This window comes from Budorcas taxicolor, chromosome 15, assembly GCF_023091745.1.
Source record: "Budorcas taxicolor isolate Tak-1 chromosome 15, Takin1.1, whole genome shotgun sequence".
Taxonomy (NCBI): domain Eukaryota; kingdom Metazoa; phylum Chordata; class Mammalia; order Artiodactyla; family Bovidae; genus Budorcas; species Budorcas taxicolor.
The window spans coordinates 34,915,043-34,940,249 of NC_068924.1; the positions used below are offsets into that span (position 1 = coordinate 34,915,043).

At 50.0% G+C, this 25,207-nt stretch overlaps 1 protein-coding gene and 1 non-coding gene across 2 annotated transcripts in view; both read left to right on the top strand.

Annotated features, from left to right (window-relative positions):
- The first annotated feature begins 587 nt into the window (after window positions 1-587).
- The window catches only part of PLEKHA7 (pleckstrin homology domain containing A7), a 216,798-nt gene continuing 192,178 nt past the window's right edge, over window positions 588-25,207 (top strand). The window contains exons 1-3 of the mRNA XM_052652875.1: window positions 588-793; window positions 910-986; window positions 1,080-1,137. Coding sequence (XP_052508835.1) covers window positions 588-793; window positions 910-986; window positions 1,080-1,137 — 341 coding nt within the window. The remainder of the gene's footprint in view (window positions 794-909; window positions 987-1,079; window positions 1,138-25,207) is intronic.
- On the top strand, window positions 10,385-10,491 carry LOC128061058 (U6 spliceosomal RNA). Its single transcript, XR_008200678.1, has one exon. It is a non-coding gene; the product is annotated as a U6 spliceosomal RNA (small nuclear RNA).

Genomic DNA, 25,207 nt, shown 5'->3' on the forward strand with positions numbered 1-25,207 from the left:
TGAAGGTAGAGACCCGTAATCTCCGCATCTTCAGGGTTCCGTGTTTGGTGTGTCTGGGGAAGGAAGACCCGTACCTTCCTGCTTCATCTGCCTGCTGCAGACTTGGGAAAATGAAATCATGGCCTGACCTGGGATTAGCAGAGCACGTATAGGTGCCAGGGTCCATCTAAGCACTTCACACCCCTGCTATTTGATCTACCGTCCTAAACCATGTGGTATTTACTGCTAACTTTTTACAATGGAAGAAACCGGGGCTCGGAATATGGGAGTAACCTGTTGAGGTTTAGACAAGAAGTACAGTTCCTGGAGAGTTGTGTCGCGGGGGTCCGGTGGGCTTCACTGGGGCATTCAGGGAGTTTGCCTGTCTCGGGAGTTTGCCCGCCTTGCCCCGAAGGTGGCCCCCGCCCTGCTGCGGCCTCAGGGGCCAAGGGGCACGCGGCGGGCTGGGGGCGGGGAAGGCGCGGGGACAAAGGCCGCGCTACCGCGCCGCGGAGGGCGGGTGCGGCGGCGAAGTCCCGCCGCGGTGCCGGGACCTGGCGAGCCCGGGCGCTGGCCGCGCGCCCGCGCCGCTAAGAACCAGCGCCTCAATGGATCGCCCGGGGGCGCAGCCCGGGCCCGCGCAGGCCGAGCCCGCCGGGCCGCCGCCCGCGCTACCCCCGCCCCCGCCCGCTCCTCCTCTCCCCGCGGCGGCTCCGCGCGCGGCGAACATGGCGGCGGCGACGGTCGGGCGGGACACTTTACCTGAGCACTGGTCCTACGGCGTGTGCCGGGACGGCCGCGTCTTCTTCATCAAGTGCGGCGCGGGAACGCCAGGGCGCGGGCCGGGGCGCGGGCGGGCGGGGGCGCGGGCCGGGCGGGCGCCCCCGGAGCGGCGGCGGCGCTAACAGGTGCACCTCTCTCTCCCGGCAGTGATCAGCTCCGCTACACGACCTGGCTGCACCCGCGCACTGGGGAGCCCGTCAACTCCGGCCACATGATCCGCTCAGGTGGGCGCGGGGCGGGAGGAGTGGGGGCACTTGGAGGGGGGGCGTGCGCTTGGGTGGCCCAAGTTTGATCGGACTTTTCTCGCGCTTCCGCAGACCTGCCCCGTGGCTGGGAGGAGGGCTTCACGGAGGAGGGCGCCAGCTACTTCATCGAGTGAGTGTTGGGGGCCCCGCGCCCGCACCTGTGCCTCGAGGGTCCGATCGGGTTTCCGGAGCGCCCCCGCTCCCTCCCCCCGCGCGGGTCCCGGGTTGGCGCGCACTGAGCGGTACTCGTGTGAGGTTTTTTTTTGTGCCTGATATGTGTGGCGGGCTCCAGGGGGGAGGCAGGGTGGAGGCCGTATCTACACAGGGGGATTCCGGAGTAGGGCCCGATGCGGGCGCTGGGGGCTTCAAACTGCGCCCTGGACACCGCGACTGGGCGTGATTCGGAGGCTGTTGCGATGGGATGGACACACCCCCTCACTGGGGTCTCCGGCTGCAAGGAACCTGGCGCGCGCCGGGGTTGGGGAGAGCAGAAGTAGGAGTTCTGATCCGGGTCCAGCAGCTGGGGGTTCTGGAGGGAGGAAGAGAAACGGACGGTGTCTCGTCTGGGGGAATTTTATCTTCGGGGGCGCAATCTCTCGTATGGTTGGTGGAGAGTCGGAACCGCACTCCGCACAGCTCCAAAGCAGGGGCCTGCGGGGCAGAGAGAGGGTGGGGAGGGGAACGGTCGGCCAATTACGTTCCTCGAAGACTATGTATGTCTTCAGCTAGTGCTCTACCAGGACTTTCACTCCTGCCTTTGGTAGTCAATCAGCTTTTCCGCAAAAGCTCGGGAGCCCCAGTCGACAGGTCCCCTAGACCTAGGGGAATGAAATCGAGGCCCAGGGAGTTCAGGAGGCCTTCCGACGCTCACTAGTATAGTCTTTACTTTCTGAGTGTGGACCTGGGTTTCAGCGTTTTTTTGCAGCCTCCTGCCTGCTCTCTGGAGATCAGAAACTGCTTTTGATCCTTTGCCCCAGTGCCTGGCACAGAGTAGGTACTCGGTAAATGTTTGCTCACGGAATGAAACTAGCCAAAGGATGGACGCGGGTGTATGTTAAGGGACGACTGTGAGTCAGAATTCCTTTCTTCACCAACTGAAACATTGCTAGTCAGTAGTGGAGCAATATATTTGAAACGCGAATGGTCTAAAATATCCCAGAGCCTCCCTCCCCGTTTTTGGGCTCTGGCAGGTGGTTGAAATTCTGTTGGATGAGATTTTTCGTAACGACCAATAGCTGTTTTGCTGTTCTACCTCACATTTGTGTTTGAGAGAGAAGTTGGGGAGCTGGCTGGTGTCAACTTGAAAAATAGTCACAACCTAATAATTGAGAGTTATGGTTTATTCGGTAGAAATTTTTAGGTCTTAAGCCTGGGAGGCAGCATGTCAAGTAACCCCGAGAGAACTGCTCAGGAGGTGAGGGGAGGAGCCAGTTTTGCAACAAAGGGCAGGTTGTCTGAACATCAAAAGATTATTGTTAATTGAAGAAAACCATATATCCCAAGTTAAGGAATTTAGTGTCTTCTGTGTATGGGGAGATACAAGAGTCTGGACTCAATGAAATCATTTTTTTCCTATGCACCTCAGCTAGGATCCTGGTTTTCACATCCTGAGCTTCCTTTCCTCAAGGGCTTATGGTAGGGAGTGGTTGTAGTCTGAGGGCTGCTAGATGGCAGGTATTCTCCTTCCTGAGTTTCCTTAGGGCTGCAGTCGCTGATAACTGTGACGTCCTTGTTTCCTGATATGGCAGGAAATATTCTGTTTCTCACTGGGGCCTCAGATTTCTTGGTCAGTGGGCTTCTCTGGCTCACAACTGCGTTTATTGATGTTATGAGATTTCTCCTGTGTACCACGCATTGTTCTAGGCATTGGACAGGAAAGTGAACGAGGGAGACACTGGTCGGGTACTCAGGGAGTTTGCAATTGAGTAGGGGAGGGGAGGAAGCAGAAAAACAAGTAAAAAGACAAACAAGAGTAATGTCAGATAGTGGTAACTAGCATCCAGAAAATTAAAGTAAGATGATGTGGTAAGTAACTGGGCGGTTTGATTGGAGGTTAGTGTAGGAGTTCTGAATAGGTGACATTCAAGGTATAATTTGAATGACGAGAAAGAGCCAACTTTGTGTTGATGAGCTGGTAAAGCATTTCTAGAAGAGAGAAACTGCCGGTGAAAGGGCTTTAAGGCACAAAAGAGCTTCAAGTTCAAGGAGCAGAAAGGCCAGTGTGGCTGGAAGGAAGTGAAGGAAGTGAAGTAGCTCAGTCGTGTCCGACTCTTTGCGACCCTGTGGACTATAGCCTACCAGGCTCCTCCCTCCATGGGATTCTCCAGGCAAGAATACTGGAGTGGGTTGCCATTTCCTTCTTCAGGGGATCTTCCCGACCTAGGAAGTGTGGCCGGAGTGTGGTGCAGTAAGGGAGAAAGTGGCAGGAGAAGAGGCTGCAGGATCTTAGCTCCCCAACCAGGGGTGGAACCTGGGTCCAGGCAGCCGCTGGACGGCCAGGGAGTTATCTGATTTACATTTTCAGAATGATCACTCTTCCTGCTCTAGTGTGGGCTGTAGGTGGCCAAGTGCAGGGACAGCGGTGGGAGGCTATTGCTGTAGTCCAGGCAGGAGTTAATGAAGGCCTGACTGAGGGTGGTCACTGGTGATGGAGAGAAATAGTCTTGGTGACTGGGTTGCAGTCTGTGAGAGAAAGACAAGGGTCAGGGATCACTCCCAAGGGCTTGGGCACCTGAGTGGATGGTGCTCATGTCCCTGAGATAGGAAGGCTGGGAGCAGGCTTGAGGGGTGGGGGAGAGCATGAGATCTTGTTTTGCCATGTTGCATTTTGTTGTGACTCTATCAGTTAGTCTCATGTGTGAATCTGGGCCCGGGAGAGAGAGAGGACTGGAGATATACATTTGGGCATCATAGGGTTATTCAAGGCCTAGATTAGATGGAATCACTCAGAAAAAGAGTTTAGAGAAAAGATCACCTAAGCCTTGGGAGAGAGCAGCATTTAGAAATTGGCAAGAGAGAAGGATTGAAAAGGTGGGAGAAAGCCCAGGAGAACGAGGGCTCCCACAAGCCTAAAGGACAAATCCTGAGTGAAATAAGCAGAAAAGAAGACATGGGGTAAGGAAATAGTAAGTATAGGTGAATCTTTCAGGTGGTTTTGATGCAAAGTGGAGTTGAGGAACTGAGAACTGGAGAGGATGTCCATTTGGGGGGTGCATTGTCGTAGAGGGAGATTACAGAGCGTGTTTTGTTTGGATGGGAACGATCCAGTAGAGATGGAGACGTAGATGATGCAAGAAAGAGATGGGACAGTTACTGGAGCAGTGTTTCAGCAATAGTGGGAGGGAAGGCATCCAGGACTTCCGTCTCATTGGTCTCAGACAGGAACCAGGCCTTTCAGCCATTTGCAGAAAGGAAGGGGCTGAGTGCCAGAGCTGATATCAGGAGGTTGATAGGGTCGGTGAGAGGAGAGGTAGGTATTCCTGTCTGATAGGTTCTGTCTTTTCCGTGAGGTATTAGACAAAGTCTTGGGCTGGGGAACTTGGAGAGTGTGTAGGACTCCATAGTCACAGCCTCCCAACCTTCCAGTCTTTTGCTAACTCTTCTCCAGTAACTGGTATCTAGTCCCTGGTGATCATCTTACAGCAAACCCTGACTCCCTACCTGGCTCTCTAACTCCTAGGGCCTTGACTGAGTCCTCCCAGGCCCAGGGGAAAGCAGTATGTGAAAGTGTCCCTGCGCTCAAAGGTGAGTTATGTGGGGAAGCTGAGACCCTATGGCAGCCGATTATATTTCCTACCTCCCCTGACAATGTCTTGAGAGACTTAAGGGCTTATGAGTTACTGTTCCCCTTTTCCCCGCATAAAAATATTCTTTCAGTCTGCTTTCTTGGATTTGCTGTGAGCATTTCTGAGTGGTACCTTTTTATGGATCCTCTTCCAATAAGGCTCAGTTAGAGGGACGAAGCACTTGTGCAGCTGCTTGTGTTTTCCCTACTGGATCCTCAGACTAGAGAGTCATGTGAATTCTTTAGGATGCATCGGTAGATTTGGCAGATGTTTGAGTACTTCCCAGAGAAAAATTTCTTGAAGCAGAAAACCTTGAGCTAAGGCAGGTGGATTTTAGTTTGATTTCTGCACTTTTGGTTTGTTTCGGGGTTAACTTGGGACAGAAACAAGGACCCTACTCTTGGTTCTCCCGGTTCTAGACTCCATGATGCTGGTATTCCCTAGGAAGACTTCCTGTAATCCAACGCTTCTTTACTTTCTCTTAGCCAGAGACCAAGTTATGATCGTAATTGGGATAGTAGTGTCATTAATAGTAATAGCAATGGTAGTAGTAGCAACTATGTAATGCTGCTGCTGCTAAGTCACTTCAGTCGTGTCTGACTCTGTGTGACCCCATAGACGGCAGCCCACCAGGATCCTCCATCCCTGGGATTCTCCAGGCAAGAACACTGGAGTGGGTTGCTGTTTCCTCCTCCAATGCATGCATGCATGCATGCATGCTAAGTTGCTTCAGTCGCGGCCAACTCTGTGTGACCCTATGGACAGCAGCCCACCAGGCTCCTCTGTCCTCAGGATTCTCTAGGCAAGAATACTGGAGTGGGATGCCATTTCCTTCTCCAGCAATTATGTAATAGCTTCATCTTTTTGAGTCCTTGAAAAATCCCAGAAACTGTTTTTGTAACTATCTGATTTAATTCTCACAACAACTTGATGAAGTAGGAACTGTTACTAGTTCCATTTTACCAACGAGGAATCTTGTATAATCCTGGGTATTCAGGCGGAAAAGGGCAGTTGACGTTCTTCAGGACCTTTTCTCTTTTGAAATGTCGTTTACTTATTTTGGGCTGTGCTGAGTCTTCGCTGGTGCTGCAGAGTGGTCTTTTCTCTGGTTTTGGGGACCAGGGGCTTTCCTTCGTGGCGGCTTCTCTTGTTGCAGAGCACGGGCTCTAGGGCGTGTGGGCTCCGTAGCTGCGGCTTGCAGACTCTAGAGCACATGGTTCCGGTTGCTGCGCAGCATGTGGGATCTTCCTGGACCAGGGATTGAACCTATGTCTCTTGTATTGGCAGGCAGATTCTTTACCACTGAGCCACCAGGGAACCCCCATCCAGTACCTTTTCTTATTGATCCTTCTAACAGGCCCTAGAAGCAGCAAATGATGGATTATCCTGTTTTATAGATGATGAAATTCAAGTTCATGAAAGTTCAGTTATTTGGCTGAAGTGTTAGAGCTGGGAGGTCTTCATGGTCACCGTGGTGGTGGTTGTGGTGGCTTCTACCCCAGATCACCAGTGAGAGCTCGTGTTGATACTTGAAGCAGCCGTGTGTCATGTGTCATCACTCTGAGTCAGGCTGCCCAGGGCTCACGTGGCCACACCCTTTCTTTGTTTTACTGGGGACTGAGGTGCCTTGAATGGGCAGCAGCCCTTGGTATTCTGTGCTGACTGGTGGTGGTGGTGCATGTCTCTGATGAGTAAGAAATGGAAGACATTAAATTTTTTTTTTCCTGTACTATATGGCTATTGGGAATCTTAGTTTCCCAACCAGAGATGGAACCCATGTGCCCGGTAGTGGCAGTGCGGAGTCCCAACCACTGGTCCACCAGGAAATTCCCCATTAACTATTACTTAGTGAAAACAATTTGACAGACACACCCTTTTCAAACATGAAACCCATGAGGGAAAAGTTCTAGAAGAGGCTTTGGGAGCTGGAATATTACAGTGGGCTGGTCTTCAGGGTTTCATGGAACACTGTAAGCTGGGTTCTCCCTACAGCAGCCTTTGAGTAGATCTTAAGTTGACAAGCAGGATGAATGGCACAGAGGAGAGGTCCTGGCTCCTCTGAGACTTTCGTGCCCAGCGCAGCACTGGGCAGAGTAGGCGCTGGTATTTATTGAAGTAGGTCAGGGGTGTAAGGGAAACTGGGCAAGTTGAAGGAACAAAGCAGTTAGAAACCACACGTGTCAAGGCTGATGCCTGGACCTCAGGCTTCTTGGATGTTGTTGCTTGCTGTCAAGAACAGCACTCAGTTCGGGAACCTGGCGTCCTTTAGCTTCTTCGCCTTATAACCTCATGCCATGTGTCTGGGGAGCGAGACGTCTGTTAGTCTTTGGACCAGGCCTCCCATCCTCCCTGGTTACCAGGCTTTTGTGTCTGCTGTAACTTGGCTTCAGGGTCCTGGTGGGAAACGGATGATTCCACAAGGTCTCTTCTAGCTTGAAGGCCCTCAGTTTTAGCTTTCGAGCCTTCCAGGGCTGTCCTGTGTAGGTGCCATTCTCCTTGTGGGTACCCATTGGATTAAGGCCAGTTTCTCCTCCCAGCCCTTAGGACTGCAGCAGATCCCAGAGCAGGACTGGAAACTTGATTCGCAGTACCCTGTGCAAAATCAGAGTGTTTTAAAAGCCACGCAAAAAAGTGCCATTAAAGGTATTAAAGTATAAAGATCCTTTCTTTGCTTCTGCAGGCTTTCCCTCCACTTGTCATGGCATTTCTACTTGCTATTGATATTTAATGTCATTCTAAGTTTAGAAAAATAAAAAATTTAAATCCTTGGTGTAAATCTTGTGGTTCCTCTCTGTATTGTGGAATATAAAGTTTTCAGTGCAAACATTAGGTCTTTGACCTCACAGGCTGAATCGCCACCATCATGCCCCACTCCTAGATACCACAGGGCAAGAGTGCTGGTGCTGAGCCCCTGGACAGGAGTGAGGAGCAGCAGTGCTGGGCCCAGCTGTGTGCTCTGAGGCAGCTGGGAGTGGACACGTAAAGAACCCATTGCATGGAGGCAGGGAGCGAACCAAGGCGTGAACCAAGGCTTCAGGCCTCCTGCAGAAGGTTACTCCTCTAGAATAATGCTGAATATCTAGAGTGTGTGATTTTATTCTACACACACAGTCTGAAATTAAAGGGAGAGAGGAGGAATTGGGGGGTGCAGGTTGAACCAGGGGTGACAGGACGTCCAGGTGGGGACCCCAGTCGGCTATAGGCACTAGGTATAGAAGCCTGTGAGTACAGGATGGCCCAGGAAACTGCCCTCTTGAAGTTTAATTAAGCCATCAGCCAAGGAGAGTCTTCCAGGGCACCCCTAGGAAGAAATCTGTCCTGTCTGCCACGTATTCCTCCCCAGACAAATGTTGAACTTCATGGTGGTGAAATTTGTCTTGTACCATGCCAGCCTATTCATTCAGGTATTTGTCATCTTTCTCATTGAGGTATTGCTGGGAACAGCAATCCCAGCAATTCTTTATTTCAAACCAGAAAACAGCAGTTCCACAAAGAATGACTGGGAAATTAGCAGCTTACATCTATTTAGAAGGGAAATTCTGAAACCTCTTGTTGTTGAAGGTTAAGAAAAGGTTCTCCCAGCTTGCAAGCCTTGGCGTAATCCCACACTTTTATGTTTCATTTCCTGGTTGCTTTATCAAGGGTGAAAACTGGCTCATAGATTGAAATGTTAGGTTCTGTGTGAAAGGAACAAGAGCGTTGTTGTGTAGAGAGCTGGGGAAGGATTAAGAGCGTGATTTGTGCCACGGTCTCAAAACCAACCCAGAAAAGATCTGGCAAAACCTCTTTAAGACAAATGGTGGCAAGTGGCTTTTTAAGGCTCTTATTTTCAGAGAAAGGACGGGTGGATGATTTGTGGTGCAGTGTGTGTGTGAAGAGGGTGGGTGTAGATCTCATTCTCTTGATATTTATGGGAGTAAATTTTGGGCTTCCTAAATGGAGGACTTTGGGAAAAGGAGCTTATTTAAGAAAGCAGTTCATGATGTGAACTGTTTGGTGGTTTAGTGAGGTGCTTACTCTGGTTTTCTGTGTCTTCAGAAAAGAGCATGGGTTTAAGTCTTTTTGCTCCATGTAAAAGAACAACAACATCTCTCCAAACTGGCAAGGTGTCTTAAGTAAATATTGGCAGAGGAAAAAAACATGGGAAAATATGGTTTTGTTTGCCTGTTGTTTTTAAATGAGTATCAAAACATTTACTTCCAAAACACTGAGAAGTGTTTTGGGTTAATGATTTATTGCTTATGGAGTGCTTCATGAATATTATCAGGTTGGAGGCTCACAATTATGGCATTTTTAAGTGCAGAGATGTGAGCTCAGAGGGATACAGTGAGGTCCTAAAGTCAAGTGCTGTATTAACTCAGCCTTTTCAGGGTTCTTAGAAGCTGGTGGGCATATTGTCTCAGCCCAGGGCTTCTCAGACCTTCAACCACAGCTCTAATGTCAGAAGCGTGCCTGCTAAGTTGCTTCAATCGTGTTTGACTCTTTGTGACTCTATGGACCAGCTCGTCAGGCTCCTCTGTCCATGGGATTCTCCAGGCAAGAATACTGGAGTGGGTTGCCATTTCTTCTTCCAAGGGATCTTCCTGACCCAGGGACCGAATATCTCTCATGTCTCCTGCATTGGCAGGCAGGTTCTTTACCACTGGTGCCACCTAGGAAGCCCAATGGCAGAAGGGTGAAGGCCACCTCTCTTGGGAGACCGGGTGGTGGATAACATCCTCCAAATGACTCTGTCCAGAAACTCAAATAGACTTGATCCTCAATTTAAGTTATTAAAACAATCCCCTCCCTCGTCTTCCATTAAGATCAGCTTTTTGTCAGGATGCATCGTGTTTGGTGTATGGCTTTGTGTTTTCCTAAACATGAACTTGTTCCTGCCGGCCTCCATAAAGACATCAGCAGCTTTTGGGACTTCAGGTCCTCTTTTGGCTGGACTGAGTTGTGCCAGGATACCTTCCTCTCTTGAATCCGGTCTCCTCACAGTCACTGGGATGCTGGCCTGGCATCAGGGTCGGTTTTTCTTTTTATTTATATATTTTTAACTGAAGGATATTTGTTTTACAGTATTGCATTGGTTTATACCAAGCATCAAACTTTTCTTGAAGCAGAGCACAGGTGGGCAACTTTATCATGCAGAAAAATGCGTGGTGGTTGTTAGGTGGTGGTAGCCTGTGTAAGGAGGCAAGTGACTTAGTGCGTGGGCTCTGGAATCTGAGTCGTCAGATTCCAGGTCCTCCATGTACAGCTCCCTAACCCTGGCAGGTTACTACTCCCTGTAAGCCTCATTTCCTTGCCAGTAAAATGGGGATAAATGTGAGAAGTATGTGAAGTAATTGATAAAAGGGGTTTAGCAACTGCCTGACTCGTAGTAAGTGCCAATAGATGTGAGCTGCTCTTCCAGGTTTCCACTCAGCTATCAGGTGAGGTAGAGACATACGTGATTTCTGAGTTCTAATCATATTCAGCTGCTGCTGCCAGAGTCTGTTGCCCTTGAACTGGGATTGCCTGGCTTGGAAACCAATGATAGGACTCAGCTCAGGAATTGGTTTAGACTAATAAAAACTGTATAACCATCATGGTTACTAAAAAGATGTGCTTGCTTTGGCAGCACATATACCAAAATTAAAATGATACAGAGAAGGTTAGCATGGCCTCTGCACAAGGATGACACACAAATTCGTGAAGTGTTCCATTCATGAAGCAAATTTCTTTTAAAAATTACTTGCTTACAATAAAATACAACTTGAAAGTAAGGAAAAAAAGATGTCCTTAAAGTATTTGCTTTAACGTGTTTGACAAAAAAACTCAAAAATATCCATCTGTGTATTCAGGGGAGTAGAATACACTATTGAGAGCAGATGGGGCAAAATGTTAACAGCGGGTAAGTCAGGGTGAGGGGTATATGGACATTCTTTGTACTAGACTTGCAAATTTTCAGTAGGTTTGAGATTTTTCCGAATAAAAAGTTAATTAAAAAAAAAACACTACATAACCTTGTCCAACAACAGCTATGCTGTCCCAAGGCCACGGGTACCTCGTCCAGGCTGTAGGGACCCGGGGACCAAGAGCCCTGGGTAATGAGGTGTGAAGACGGCTCCTGGTTTGTCTCCCTCCTGGGCATTTAGAGGGCTGCACAGATGTCCGATCCTTAATCTGGGCGGCCGCCTGGTTATCAGCTCTGACTGCTGAAGGACAGACATTGACTGGTGCTGCCTGGGCCACAGATGTCGACAGTAATCATCTCAATGGTGCTTGATTGTTGAAAACACACTCCTTTTAGAAGCAGGTATTTTTATTATTTTATTGTCCTCATTTTACAGATCAGACAAGCATCTGAGGCACATGGTGGGAAAAGGGTTAAAAGATCTTTTCAAAGCCAGAGCGTTGGTGGGGAAGCTGGGACTTGAACCAGGGTCCTTTTGGCTACGAATATGTGTACTGTTTCTACCGAGGTTCGAGGTGTCTTCTGGCTCCCATCACCTCTCCCTCTGTCCCAAATTCTCTCTTTTCAGTCTGTGCCCCAAAACTCATCCCCTGTACCTTCGCTTCCTTGAGGACCCTGAGGCAGAAGTCTCCTGAGGCAGAAGTCTCCTTGGGCCTCCCTTGGAAAGTCCCCTGCAGGATACAAGAGTGATGGGCTGGGTAGATCGTTCCCAGGCAGGGCAGTGGGTTGGGTCCCTGGTCCTCTGGGGGAGTAGGTCCCCTGACCTCCCTGCAGATGTCAGCTAATCGCAGCTTAGGGGCTGATGAGCCTCTTAAGCCTGCTTAGAGCCCGGCTGTCTCTTTCAGCTTCTGCCAGAAGAGCATTTCCAACATCACAGCCAGGGTTCTCAGGGTTTTTCAGGGGCTTTTCCTGCCAAGGCAGAGCCCTCAGCCTTGTGAGGTCTGACAGCTGGAAGTTAGATACAGGCTCTTCCAGGGGCTGCTGGCTACCTCCTGTGCTTCCCTGAAACACTGCAGTGCGGGATGGGGATGGGGAGAAGGTGGGAAGGTGGGCAGCATGCTAGGGGTATGGAGCGGGCAGAGATCCCATCTCAGCCCTATGCCTGGGCCCCTGGTTGCATGGCTCCTGTGTTCTCACCCCTTGGATGAAATAAAAGATGAGACTCTCCTTCCCCGGAGGCGTGGAAGCAGAGCAATGTTGTACGTTAATGTAGTAACCTCTGCAATAAGCCTGTCCTCTCCATACCGAGTTCAGAGCATGTCCACAGAGAGCACCTTCCTGGGGGAGCATTTAACCAGAGGCTGGCTGGCTTTTGACCCAGGATTCATCTAGAGTCTGATGAACGTCCACTGTATGCCAGTCTCCACACTGGGTGATGTGGAGAGAGATGGAGGTCCCTGTCTCCGCCCTCCAGCACCGCCCAGTCCAAGAGAGGAGAGGGACACTGGGTAGTTTCAGTGTGGGTGATAAGGCTGGCGGCCTGCGAAGGGAGCCCTCAGAAGCGTCAGAGGGTGAGTGGTGGCCAGACCACCGTGGAGCAGAGCAGAGGGCAGCCTGAGGCTGGAGAGGCCCGTGGAGGGAAGGCGAAGGGGCTGGGGCTGAGGGTGTGTGTGTGCCTGTCTGTGCCCCTAGGAGGCTGGCACTGAGGTTAGTAGGAACTGGGCCTGGATACCACCTTTCACCAGTAGCTGGGCTTTAGGAGAGTGACATAATTGTGACATAATTGGGGGTTTTGCCTTGGGATTCCCCCAACTTCTATATCTGAGGGGTGGTGCTGTGGGGGAGGTACAGAACACAAGTTCTGGGGTCCGAGTGCCTGGGTTGTAGTCTTGGCGCCACTGCCCACTTGAGCAGGTCACCTAAAGCTCTCTGTGTCTTCAGAAGTCTTTTCACCTGTAAAATGGGGACGATGCCTGTCCTGCTGTCTTAAACGGTGTCTGGCAGATCGTGAATGCTGTGTAACCAGCATTCCTGCTCCTCCCGTAAAGGGAGCCTCCTCCTATGGTATAAATGCTGCACAATCAGCAGATAGATCTTGTCCCCTTGGGGAAAATCTCCTGAGATCAGACTAACAGGGGGGAGAATTGTGCTTTCTTATCTGTAAAAGAAAGGGCACTAAATGGCTGTTGCTAAATATCAAGAAATAATTCCTTGAAGCTCTGTGTGGCTGTGTCCAACCTGAGAGAAGATGAACAGGTTTCTTGTTTGACACATTTTCCAAATGGACAGTTTTGACTTCCTCCCCATCCACTACCACCGCCACGGAGAGGGCTCCCAGGTGTTGGCATTAGTGTTTGCACTGCCTGGTTGGGCATCTAAACTCTTTGTTTCAGAAGCGGTAACCCTGGTGTCTGTATTAGAGCACTTCATGAGAGAGCAGGGAGGGTCGACCCGAAGTAGAAGCTGAGGCATAACTTCTAGGGAGTAGACTGGAAATCCGCGTCATTATAAGCTCTGTGGGTGCTTATAGACCCTGGAAATGAAAACATCTCAGAGCTTCAGCTTCCCCATCTGTGCAATGATGGGAGCACACCGTTCCTTCCGAGTGTTACTTGCGAATGAAACGTGATGGCCTAGCTGAGCCTCCTAGCGTGCTGTTTGGCACATAACGGGCCTGTAGGCCTTGTGAGCCTTTTCATTTCGAGAGGACATCCATCAGGACTCATTCGATGGAGCTGTGGGAAAGGCCTTGAGCGAGTCAGTGGATACAGCTCTCCACAATGCCCAACCTGTGACCCTGCTTAGATCCTGGAGGGCCAGGCTCCCTGGGGCCTCTGGTTTCCTCTGTGGAGGTTGGGAGTTCTCTCTCCTCCCCACTGCTCAGATGCTGCTGCTGGTGGCTGTTGGCAGCATTGGCGGGGTGGCTGGTCTTTTGGGGTGACCATTGGGTGGGGACTGTGTCTACCTGGTGGGCGGGTTAGCCATTCTGCATCTCAGAACCCTACAATCACTCAGAGATCCTCCTGAGGGAGGAGGGGAGGGGCAGAGTGGCGGATGGGTGGTTGTGAGTGATTGACGTTGCCAGCCAGAGCAGGCAAGCAGGCTGCAGTTAAGTTGAGAAATGAGGATGCTTCCTCTGTGTGGAAGAAGAAATGTGACCCGGCAGACAGTTGTTTTGATGAGTCCTAGAGGAGTCTGGCGTTACAGTCTTTCCTGAGCTGGTCCTGGGGAAGATGGGGCGGGGGCAGGACTGTGACTCAGCGCCGTGAATGGCTCACCAACTCCCCTGGGACAGTGTCAGGCACTGAGTCAGTGTTCAACCAAATCAGAGTGGCTTTGTAGACCTGACGTTTGGCTTGACCCTCTCGATGCTGGCAGGCACACAAGGAGAGAGGGTTGACTGGAATTAGGGGTAAATTGGGGTTGTAAACTGAAGGGGTGAGGAGGGATGCAAAGTCAGGGTCCCAGGGAGGGCAAATGATTCCCTCCCCTGCCCATGAAAGCATTTGGAAAGGTTTCTTTTCTCAACACATTCTAACCTGGGGAGTTTTAAAAAATAGACACATGAATGCTGTGAAGCTAAATATCTGTAATCACTGTACCCATTAATCCTTTTCTAAACAGAATTGGCGGTACCTGAAATTACATCCGCTTGCTGAGGCTTTGAATAATTACATTTCTTTTTTAGCGCTGGTGTGTAGGTGGGAGCTGGGGAGAGCTCCATTGGCCTCTGCTTCAACTGTCTCCAGCCCTGTTCACCTGAAAATGCATGCATGTGTTGGTGGGCTTGGCACTAACCTCTGGCTGGGGGGATAGTAATTCTTTGGGGGAGGACTTTGGGGGAGGGCTTCCTAGTCTCTGAACAGGTAGATATTTAAATTAAAACCCAAAGCACACTCTTTCTATTTCAAAAACCCCATGTATTTTGAAATGAGGAGCACAGTGATTTCAGATGCAATACTTGTGTCGTGCAGTGTTCTTGCTGGACTTTTTGAAGCTGCTCCTTGGGGCAGGGAAGACCTGGTTGATGCAGGATTGCCTCCTTGAGTTCATGGAAAGGTTTGAGAATTTTTTTCTTTCAGGCCTTTGTTGGATTTTCCTTGGTTTGGGGGTACAGTAAGCTGAATGCTGGGGCAGGAGGACTGTCACGCTGAGAAGCCAGCTGCTTTTGTTGAGTTCTTATTTACTTTTTGTTTTATAAATGTTTATCTAGTGCACACTGTGTGTGCTGGATGGCATCACTGACTCCATGGACATGGGTTTGAGCGAACTCTGGGAGATGGTGAAGGACAGGGAAGCCTGGCGTGCTGCAGTCCATGGGGTCGCGAAGAGTCGGACACGACTGAGCCAACTGAATGACAATGTGCACTGCTCTAGGGACTTAACAGACATGAGCTCATAGTCCTCGTACCAGCCCTATGAGGCAGGTCCTATTTCTATCCTCATTTTATAGACAAGGCGGGTTTCAGCATGCACAGCACGGGTGTTAGGTGGCAGGGGTGGGATCAGCCCCAGCTGTCCTTCGCTGGGGTCCTCACCATCCTTTTGTATCTGTTTGGCCTGTCTCCACTGTGCTCCATGGTGGGTTGGGTCTGGGAGAGGAAACAGATCCTTTAAACCAAAAGCCTTTGCTTTGGACTTGCCTTCTTTTAGGGATGGACACTTCCCTCCCCTAGTCCCATCCAAAGTGGAAAGAAGATTTTGAAAGTCAACTCCTTCAATTGTGAAAAGGTTTGGCCTTTGGAGGAGAGTGAAAACCTCACATCTAGTTCTTTCCCGCAGCCTGCGGGTTATTGCTTGGGTCCCTGTCCTGGGACATTCCTGGTGGGAGGAAATGGAGACAGCCTGTGGACTGAAGCAGGGAGGTGACTGGCTTTCCTTTTTCCATAGTTGCCTCAGGGTTTCATGAGGGAGGTGGTGATGGAAGCCCTGGCCACCTTGGGGAGCGAGCAGAAATGTCCTTGACTCTTCCCAGTTGGTAAAGAATCTGCCTGCAATGCAGGAGACCCCGGTTCGATTCTTGGGTCAGGAAGATCCGCTGGAGAAGGGAAAGGCTCCCCACTCCAGTATTCTGGCCTGGAGAATTCCACAGACTGTATAGTCCATGGGGTTGCAAAGAGTCGGACACAGCTGAGTGACTTTCACTTCACTTCAGAAGCAGAGGGGCAGGGGAATCTGTGTGGGTTCTGACCGATCCACAACCCGCCAGTGCTTGTGTGATTGCCTGGTAATTCGGCTATTTCCTGCAGACTGATACTGCACCCCACCCCTACCCCTCCGACCCTTTCTGGAGCTGGTTGTGGCCCAGGCCCATTCCCCTCCTGGCCCTGGTTGTATCTGCCTGGGGAGCAAGTGGGGTCGACAGAGGGACCCCCTCCCTGAGTGTCGAGTGCTTCCATCTGGGCTCAGCTCTCACACACGGTTCAGCTGTTCCCCTCCGGACTTCAGATAGGGCAGCCCTAGGGTTGTGGGTGACCGTCCAGGCAGCGCAGCTTTGTAGCCCCGTCATTTTATTTAACCTCTAAATAAAATGGGGCAATGCTGGCATCTGCCTCCTGGGAGTTTTGCACTGGTCACTTGAGAATAATACATGTTATTACTCAGTCCCCAGCACAATGCATATTTCGGTAAATTTTAACAAGTATTTCCAAGGAATTTGTCTTTTTTTCTGTAATGGCTGTGCTGGTCCAAGTGCATGAGCGACTCCTTGACTTACATCCTGCAAGGACTCTTGTCCTCTGATCCACACAGAGGGGACCTGTGGATACTGCCTGGCTCAGATTCTCAGTCATGGGCATTTTCTAATAGAGAGCATTGAATGTGCATTTTGCACAAGTAATTAAAAATGGCCAACTCTAGTTGCTGATTTTAACCATTTGTTGTTGTTTAGTTGCTAAATTGTGTCTGACTCTTTTGCAATCCCATGAACCTGTCAGGCTCCTCTGTCCATGGCATTTCTCAGGCAAGGATACTGGAGCAGGTTGCTATTTCCTTCTCCAGGGGATCTTCCTGACCCAGGGATTGAACCCACGTCTCTTGCTTGGCAGGCAGATGATTCTTTACCACCGAGCTACCTGGGAAAGCTACACCGTAATTGTGACTTTGGCTTATGGATTTAGGCAGTTTGGATATAGTTGCAGCAGAGATTGTTTCTGACCAGACTGTGGCTTGCTTCCCCTGGGGAAAGGGAAAAATAGCTCCAGTGATAATGAAGAAATGGAGAGGGGAGGCAAGATTCAGTTTAGCATTTTCTGTGTCTGTTTGTGCTGTGTGCCTGGCACCATACTGTTTGTATTCTGGGGGCTATCAGGGAGCTCAGGGAGCTGGCAAAGTAAGATGTCCACACAGATTCAGGCTATAGGATGGTCAGGTGGTGTGTGATGAAGTGTCAGCTGAGTGGTGTGGGAGCGGCATGGAGAGGAGCATCCAGGGGAAAGCAGTTCAGTGGTGGACATGTCAGGGAAGGCTGAGGAATCTTATTTGCTGGATTGAGTGAGGACTGGAGGAGGAGTGGGTGCCTCCAGCAGGGGAGCCAGCTTCCACTGTTCAAGGAGATCCTTTCATTTAGCAGACCTTTACTGAGCTCTCAGTGTGCCAAGCCCTGGCCTGGAGGCTGGGGATATCAACATGGGTAAAGCAGAAAAGAGAAAACCGCCTTGAGAGGCAGAAAGGCCCAGTGATTGGGAGCATGGTCCAGCACAAGACTGCCTGGATTTGAACCCCAGCCCTCCCATTTACTAGCTTGTGGATCCTGAGCAAATTATCTAATATGGAGCCTCAGTTTCTTCCTCTGTAAAATGGGGATACTAGTAATTGTGGTGGGGATTAAATGAATTAAGATTAGTCAGAATAGTCTTGAATGTATGAAGTACTCTGGAGTGTTGGCTATTATTATCACTAGAATATGGGCTCCATGTGGGTAGGCATTTTTGTCTGTTGTGCCCACTAGCTGTATCACTGGCTCTCAGCAGGTATCTGGTATACCGGAAGATCGTAGGCATTAGTTGAGGAATCAGAGCGCCACTGGTGTCCTCAGGGAGCCTGAAAGCCTGTTCTCGGGTGGGGACACAGACGTGTCAACACCTGGAGGAGAGTCTGCAAGTGACTGGGTAAGGGAAGCATGTGGACTGGAGAGGCACAGAGAGGGGTGGCCAGGGGAGGCTTGCTGCGGGAGTGGGGGAGCCTGAGCTGGACCTTGAAGAACAAGCAGGGAATTTCTAGGTGATAACAGAGTTTGGATGTTCAGGGAAGAGAAGACAGAGTGGGCAGAGCTAGCTAAGAGCATGACATGTTCAAGGACATCATGAGAGGAAGGACGCGGCTTTGAGGAGTTGGGGCTTCATCCTGAGGGTGGCATGGATCTGGGCTTAAGAAGGGGTGGAAGGCCTCCCCCCCATCCCCATGGTTGTGGGGGAGGAAGGTGGGATATCCTGGGTGTGCTGGTCATTCTCCCAGACTCCAGCTCAGGAGTCCAAAGAGGTGAGGCTGGAGGAAGCGTGTTGAAGCCTGTGAGACATCCCAGCCATCACCTGGCAGATGAGGAGGAGAGGCTGGGAAACCCACACCACTGCCTGGCAGCGCTCCTGCCTTAAAATAGAAGGAGATGGAGATAAAGAGTGAGAGGTGGTGTGAGTGTCCAAGGGGTGACCTAGTTAAAACCCGAGCCCCTGGAAGTGCAAGAACCACTCTCACCTTCATTCACACGCCAGGGCCTTCCAAGGGGCAGCTGCCAAGGGTGGCCTTACTGTCCTTATCTTGTCCCTCCTCAGCCCTAGCCTTGTGCAGTCCTGTCGCTGGGGACCTCGGCCCCACCCCTCTGACAGAGGAAGTTTGTTTCCAGGCCCGTGTGCTGCTGGTTGAGGGTATGGGAACTGAGAGTAAGAGAAATACGGCAGTGAAACATGGGTGAATGGATTCAGGTTAATGAAACCTGTGCATTTAGTAACTCCAAGTGAAGAAGACTTGGAGGAAAAACTCTTTACATTTAGGCTTTTGTTGCCCACAGTGTATCATAATTCCTCATAGACTCAATTATCTGACAGACAGTAACACCCTTAGACTCCCTGGTTCCTCTTCCCCCCAGCTTCCTAAATCCCGCCCAGAGATAGTAGAAAAGAGGAAAAAATGGAGAAGGCTTTTACTTTTCTTTGCCTCTTTCTTCGTCGGTCCATCCTGATTTCTCTGAGGCCTTCAGGACTTATTTCCGTGCCTAGTAATTTATGTGCTGAAGGTCCTTGCATAGGACTTTTAAACTTTAACAGAGGCTGTGGGTGTGATGGAAATCGTGTGGAGCTGCTGTTTGCAGGAATGTGAGCTGAAACCATCTCTCCGTGGCCCCGGGCGGTGTTTTTTGGGTCTGCGATCCTGAGTCGGGAGGGCACCCCAGGACGACCTCTTGCTCAGCACCTACTGTGTGCTCACTGGCCCCTCACCCAAACAGCCCTGGGAGGCTGGCATCGTCCACAGGGAGAACCTTCAGCGCTGAGAGAGCGTGAGCCTCTGCAGGTGACCCAGGGTGCTGACTCTTCCTGGTGAACCGGAGCCTGAGGACACATTTAAAATTGCTGGGAACGCTGAGCCTGTAGGAGTGCCTCACAGCTGGTTGACAGCCACGGAGTTGCTTTTCTGTGATCAACACTTTTTATGGATTATTTGCTTTGATCCTCACAGTAGCCCTAAATGATGTCATTTTCCTCCATTTTATAGATGAGAACACAGAGGACCAGGGAGGCTCTAAGTCCAAGGTTATACAGCTGGAATGGCTGGTGTGTTATGATTCTAAGCCAGCTTTTGCAGAGCATGGTACCTATAATTCACTGGAACCTCACAAGAATGACCCCAACCCGCCCCTGACAGGGTAGTGTATTATGATTCTCATTTATGCATGTGGAACTAAGATGCAGAGGTAAATGATTTACCCAGAGTCACATAGCGGAGGTGGGGTGGGGTTGAGGGGTGGTGGTAGGAGCTGGTCTTGGACCTAGACCCCAAGTGCCTCACTGGGCTTCCTTGACTTCTCCTTCCACCTTGAAAAGCCAGGAGCAGTTTGCATTTGAGTCACCCAGCCCTTCAGAGGCTGGGGGTGGAATGGGGTACAGTCTGAAGGGAGGTGGGAGTAGTGGTGAGTCCTGCCGGGAGAGGCCCCTCCTGGCCAGGTGACAGCATCCCCAGCTCCCGTGGCACTCACACAGGGTCACGCGGCTTCCTGCCTGAAGCCCTGCACTGATGTACTTCCCATTCTTGTTGCCCAGGCTGGGGCTCAGTAGACCAAATTCAGTTTGTCTTTTGGTCTTCCCAGTACAAGCAGCTGGTAAAACCCAGGACTCCTTGGCAATATACACACGTTTCCAGGGAACTTTTAAAAATGGAATGGCTCTACTTTGAAATATGTCAAGAATCAGACCATTCCCAGGCCTCTTACCATCCTGGTTCTCGCCACTGTCGCCTGCTGCCTGGACTGTCGCATTGCCCTCCAGCTGGTCCCCGTGCCTCTCTCCCCCTCCCCTGCTACGGTGTGCTGTGCTCAGTTGCTCAGCTGTATCTGCGACCCCATAGTCTGTAGCCCGCCAGGCTCCTCTGTCTATGGAGTTCTCCAGGCAAGAACACTGGAGTGGGTTGCCATTTCCTAGCCAGAGATTGTTCTTCAGTGGAAGCTGGATCAGCTGAAACCACCTAAGGGCTCCCATCTCACACAGGGACTCCAGAGCCCTCACAGTAGGAAGCCCTGTGCCGCCTGCTCCTCACCCCCACGTCACCTCACTTCCTTCTCCCTGATGCTGTGCTCCAGCCTTGCTGTTCCTTAAACATGAGAGCACAGCCAGCCACAGGGCCTTCACACTCACTGTTCCCTCTTTCAGGAATGTTTTCCTTCATATATCCCCATGGCCTACTGCTCCCGAATTGTCTTCAGGTCTTGCCAGATGTCACCCTTCATGGTGGCTTTTCTTGAGTCCTCTCCTCCAGCATAATCTATTTCCTTAACCCTACTTTAATTAAAAAAAAAAAAAGAATTCTCAACATGATACGGATATATTACAATTTTAATCTGTTGTCTCCCACTGGAATTTAATGTCCGTGATGACACAGAATAGTGCCTACTTTGTTCAAGGTTGTACCTCTAGTGCCTAGAATAGTGGTTGGATCAAGTAGGTGTTCAGAAATATTTTTTTAGCTTGTTTGAGGTATGATTGGGGACTTCCCAGGTGGTGCTAGTGGTGAAGAACCTGCCTGCCAATGCAGGAGACGTAAGAGACACAGGTTTGATCCCTGTGTTGGGAAGATTCCCTGGAAAAGGAAATGGCAACCCACTCTGGTATTCTGGCCTGGAAAATCCCATGGACAGAGGAGCCTGGTGGGCTACAGTCCTTGGGGTCGCAAAGAGTTGGACACAACTGAAGCAACTTAACATGTATGCACAAGATATGATTGACAAATAACAATTGTATCTATTAATGCCAAAGAATGTTCACACTACCACACAATTGCACTCATCTCGCATGCTAGGAAAGTAATGCTCAAAATTCTCCAAGCCAGGCTTCAGCAATACGTGAACCGTGAACTTCCAGATGTTCAAGCTGGTTTTAGAAAAGGCAGAGGAACCAGAGATCAAATTGCCAACATCCGCTGGATCATCGAAAAAGCAAGAGAGTTCCAGAAAAACCTCTATTTCTGCTTTATTGACTATGCCAAAGCCTCTGACTGTGTGGATCACAATAATCTGGGGAAAATTCTTCAAGAGATGGGAATACCAGACCACCTGACCTGACTCTTGAGAAACCTGTATGCAGGTCAGGAAGCAACAGTTAGAACTGGACATGGAACAACAGACTGGTTCCAAACAGGAAAAGGAGTACGTCAAGGCTGTATATTGTCACCCTGCTTATTTAACTTATACGCAGAGTACATCATGAGAAATGCTGTTCTGGAAGAAGCACAAGCTGGAATCAAGATTGCCAGGAGAAATATCAATAACCTCTATGCAGATGACACCACCCTTACGGCAGAAAGTGAAGAGGAACTAAAAAGCCTCTTGATGAAAGTGAAAGAGGAGAGTGAAAAAGTTGGCTTAAAGCTCAACATTCAGAAAACGAAGATCATGGCATCTAGTCCCATCACTTCATGGGAAATAGTTGGGGAAACAGTGGAAACAGTGTCAGAGTTTATTTTTTTGGACTCCAAAATCACTGCAGATGGTGACTGCAGCCATGAAATTAAGACACTTACTCCTTGGAAGAAAAGTTATGACCAACCTAGATAGCATATTCAAAAGCAGAGACATTACTTTGCCAACAAAGGTCTGTCTAGTAAAGGTTATGGTTTTTCCAGTGGTCATGTATGGATGTGAGAGTTGGACTGTGAAGAAAGCTGAGCGCCGAAGAATTGATGCTTTTGAACTGTGGTGTTGGAGAAGACTCTTGAGAGTTCCTTGGACTGCAAGGAGATCCAACCAGTTCATTCTAAAGGAGATCAGCCCTGGGATTTCTTTGGAAGGACTGATGCTAAAGCTGAAACTCCAGTACTTTGGCCACCTCATGCGAAGAGTTGACTCATTGGAAAAGAGTCTGATGCTGGGAGAGATTGGGGGCAGGAGGAGAAGGGGACGACCGAGGATGAGATGGCTGGATGGCATCACCGACTCAATGGACGTGAGTTTGAGTGAACTCCGGGAGCTGGTGATGGACAGGGAGGCCTGGCGTGCTGCAATTCATGGGGTCGCAAAGAGTCGGACACGACTAAGCGACTGAACTGACTGACTGAAGATGTACTACTTGATGTTTTGATATACATACACATTGTAAAATGGTCACCACAGTCAAGCTAGTTAACAGATGCATCACTTCACATGGTTCCTTTTTCTGTGTGTGTGGTGAAAGAAAATAATTGTTGATTGAGTTTATTCAATAGCTCAGTGAACTCTGTAATAGCCTTTCCTTGGTGCTCTACCTGAGAAGCCCATCTGCTACTGAGTGACGTCTCCCTGCTTGGCCCCAGGAAGCACAGGCCTCCTTTGCTCTGCCTCGAGTGTCCCTAGCGTCTCCTTTCTAGTGTGGGGACGGTATGGTGTCCCTCTATTTCTGTGTTGGCTTCCAGTCACCCCTTGTGGAGAATTACCTGAAAGTGGACATTTTCTCTCATGCCTGTCCATGTTGACCACAGGGGATTAAAATGGGTGGGCTTACCAGCTAACCACCAGTGGTATTCACATAACCATTGAGTTCTCAAAGCCATACAAATACTTGAAGTGGCTGTAGGAGATGGCATCCATCTCTTGAGGTTCTCTCTGCAGAACTGGAGCTGAGCCATGTCTGGGGCAACGGTGTGATTCAGGGCCCAGGAAATAATAGACTGGAAGGAAAGAAGGCAAGGTTGAGTGAACAAACATCTGTAGTGTGATGCACATGGCCGAAATGCTTATTTCACTCTTAGCCATACTCTCACCTTGAGGTTGATGATTGTGCCCCTGTGATGCGATGGGGAAATTAAGGCTCAGAGGTGATGTAATCAAGGCTCCCACTGACTCTAGAGGCTTGGAAATAACTAGACAAGACTCTAAAAAGGAACTCACAGCAGGCTGTAGAGAATTGTTAGTATTTGGGTCGCAGGGGCCGTGTGGCATCAAGCAGTGACACAGATGGGGAGATAGAAGTGCTCTCTCTCAAGTGTGGCTTGGATGGTTTTGAGATAGCCTGTTGAATATGAACAGATTTTCCCTACCCCTCCCCGTTACTAATTACTTGAGAATAGAAAGAAGATAGTTTTAATAAAGCCCTGGCTATCTGGGGGTGGAGAAACCCTGGCACCAACCTTCCCCCACATAGGACCTATGCATCTCAGGGACCATCCCCAAAAATGCTCATGTAAGTACATTCAGCTCAGCCTGGCTCCAGGACCTCACCAGTCTTGGAGATTTCGTGATTGGGGAAGTTCAGTTCAGTTCAGTTCAGTGATTGGGGAAGGCAGACCTTTATTACATCATGGGTAGGGGAAGAACCCGAGGAGAGAATGGGGCTGTGAAATGGGCTTCCCTGTTCTAGGGGGGCCGGGTAGTGCTGGCATGATTCAGAACCTCAAAGCCCTTATGAAATGAATCCTTCTTACTACCTAGTCCCTGGTGATGGGATTGGGGCCTGTCTTCTTGACATCAGCTTAATTAATTTCTTCTAATTTGTTTATCAGCATTCATTCATTCCTACTGTTTACCAGGTGGCACCACACCAGATTCTGTGGCTACAAAGACAAGGATGTTGCCAAGGAATTTTCCATCCAGCGCAGGGAGACAGACAGACCAAAGATGATATTTAGCGTGGAGAGGCTGTGGGACAAAGAAAACAGGGCAAGGCTGGAGCGTGATGCCTCAGGCCACAAAGCTTTGACTCTTACCCCAACCCTGTCAGATACTTGACCTTGGGCAAGCTCTCATTCTGGGCCAGGTGGTTCCATACCCTATCTTATTTATTCCGAAGATCAGCCTGCCGAGGTAAAAATGTTCTCCCGTTTTGTAGAAAATTGGAGAGGGTGAATAAGTTGTCTGAGTCACTAGATATATAAGTGGCCAGATCAGGATTCCAGCCCAGGTCTCACTCCAAAGTTCCTGCACATTCTTTTGTATCCAGATGATGAAAATGAGTTTCATCCATGACCCAGCACGGCCAGGGCCCTCTGGAAGGTATAGCACTGGGCAGAGGGGTTGAGTGACCGTGGACTCCATAGGAGTCAAAGGGATGATGTGACCAGCCAAAATGCTAATTTTGTTATAGCCTGCATGGATGGATGTGTGGTGCTTATGACATGGGAGCAGGTGGTGCTTTTCTGCTCAGGGGAGATCACACATGGAGTATTGGGGTCCCTTTTGGGATCACCCTTATAAGAGGGATGTGACTAGGTGAAGCCTTTCCGAGGGGGTGGCTGTGATGGGCGCAGCAAACCTTGTATCCTGAAGAACATCTGCAGGAACCAGGAACATCTGCAGTGTTTCATGTGAGCAAGAGGGGGCCCCCAGGGAAATGAGGGCTGGCTGCAAATATTTGAAGGACTGTCATGCAGAAGAGTCTTATTTTCTGGGAAAGCTACAGAAAGAAAGGCTTGGCTCCAGGTTTTCAACAGAACCTTCTAACATATCTCAGGACGTAGTGAGATACTGTCACCAGAGGTAATCGAGCATGGATGGAAGCAGTGGAGAGTATGGAGTGAATGCTGTCTGTCATTCCTCTGCTCCAGCACCCCTGACTGTGGCTGTGTCTCTGCTGTTCTAGGTGTGGGTCCTGGGAGGTGGTACAGAGGGGAAGGGTTTAGGTTTTCTCTTTCCCAAACCCAGGTCCCCTCAGCAGACTCCAGGGTTACAGGTACCTCCAGGGCTGGAGGGGCAAACACAGGGTTAGAGTCGGAGTTAAAAGACCGAGATTTGAGCCTTGGCTCGGCCCCCTACAGCTGTGTGACCTTGGATAGTGCATTTGTTCTCTCTGTAAAGAGGGTCATGTCAGCCCCTCACCTGTTGGCCTTTCATCAGGTAGTAAGTGACAAAATGCTTTGTC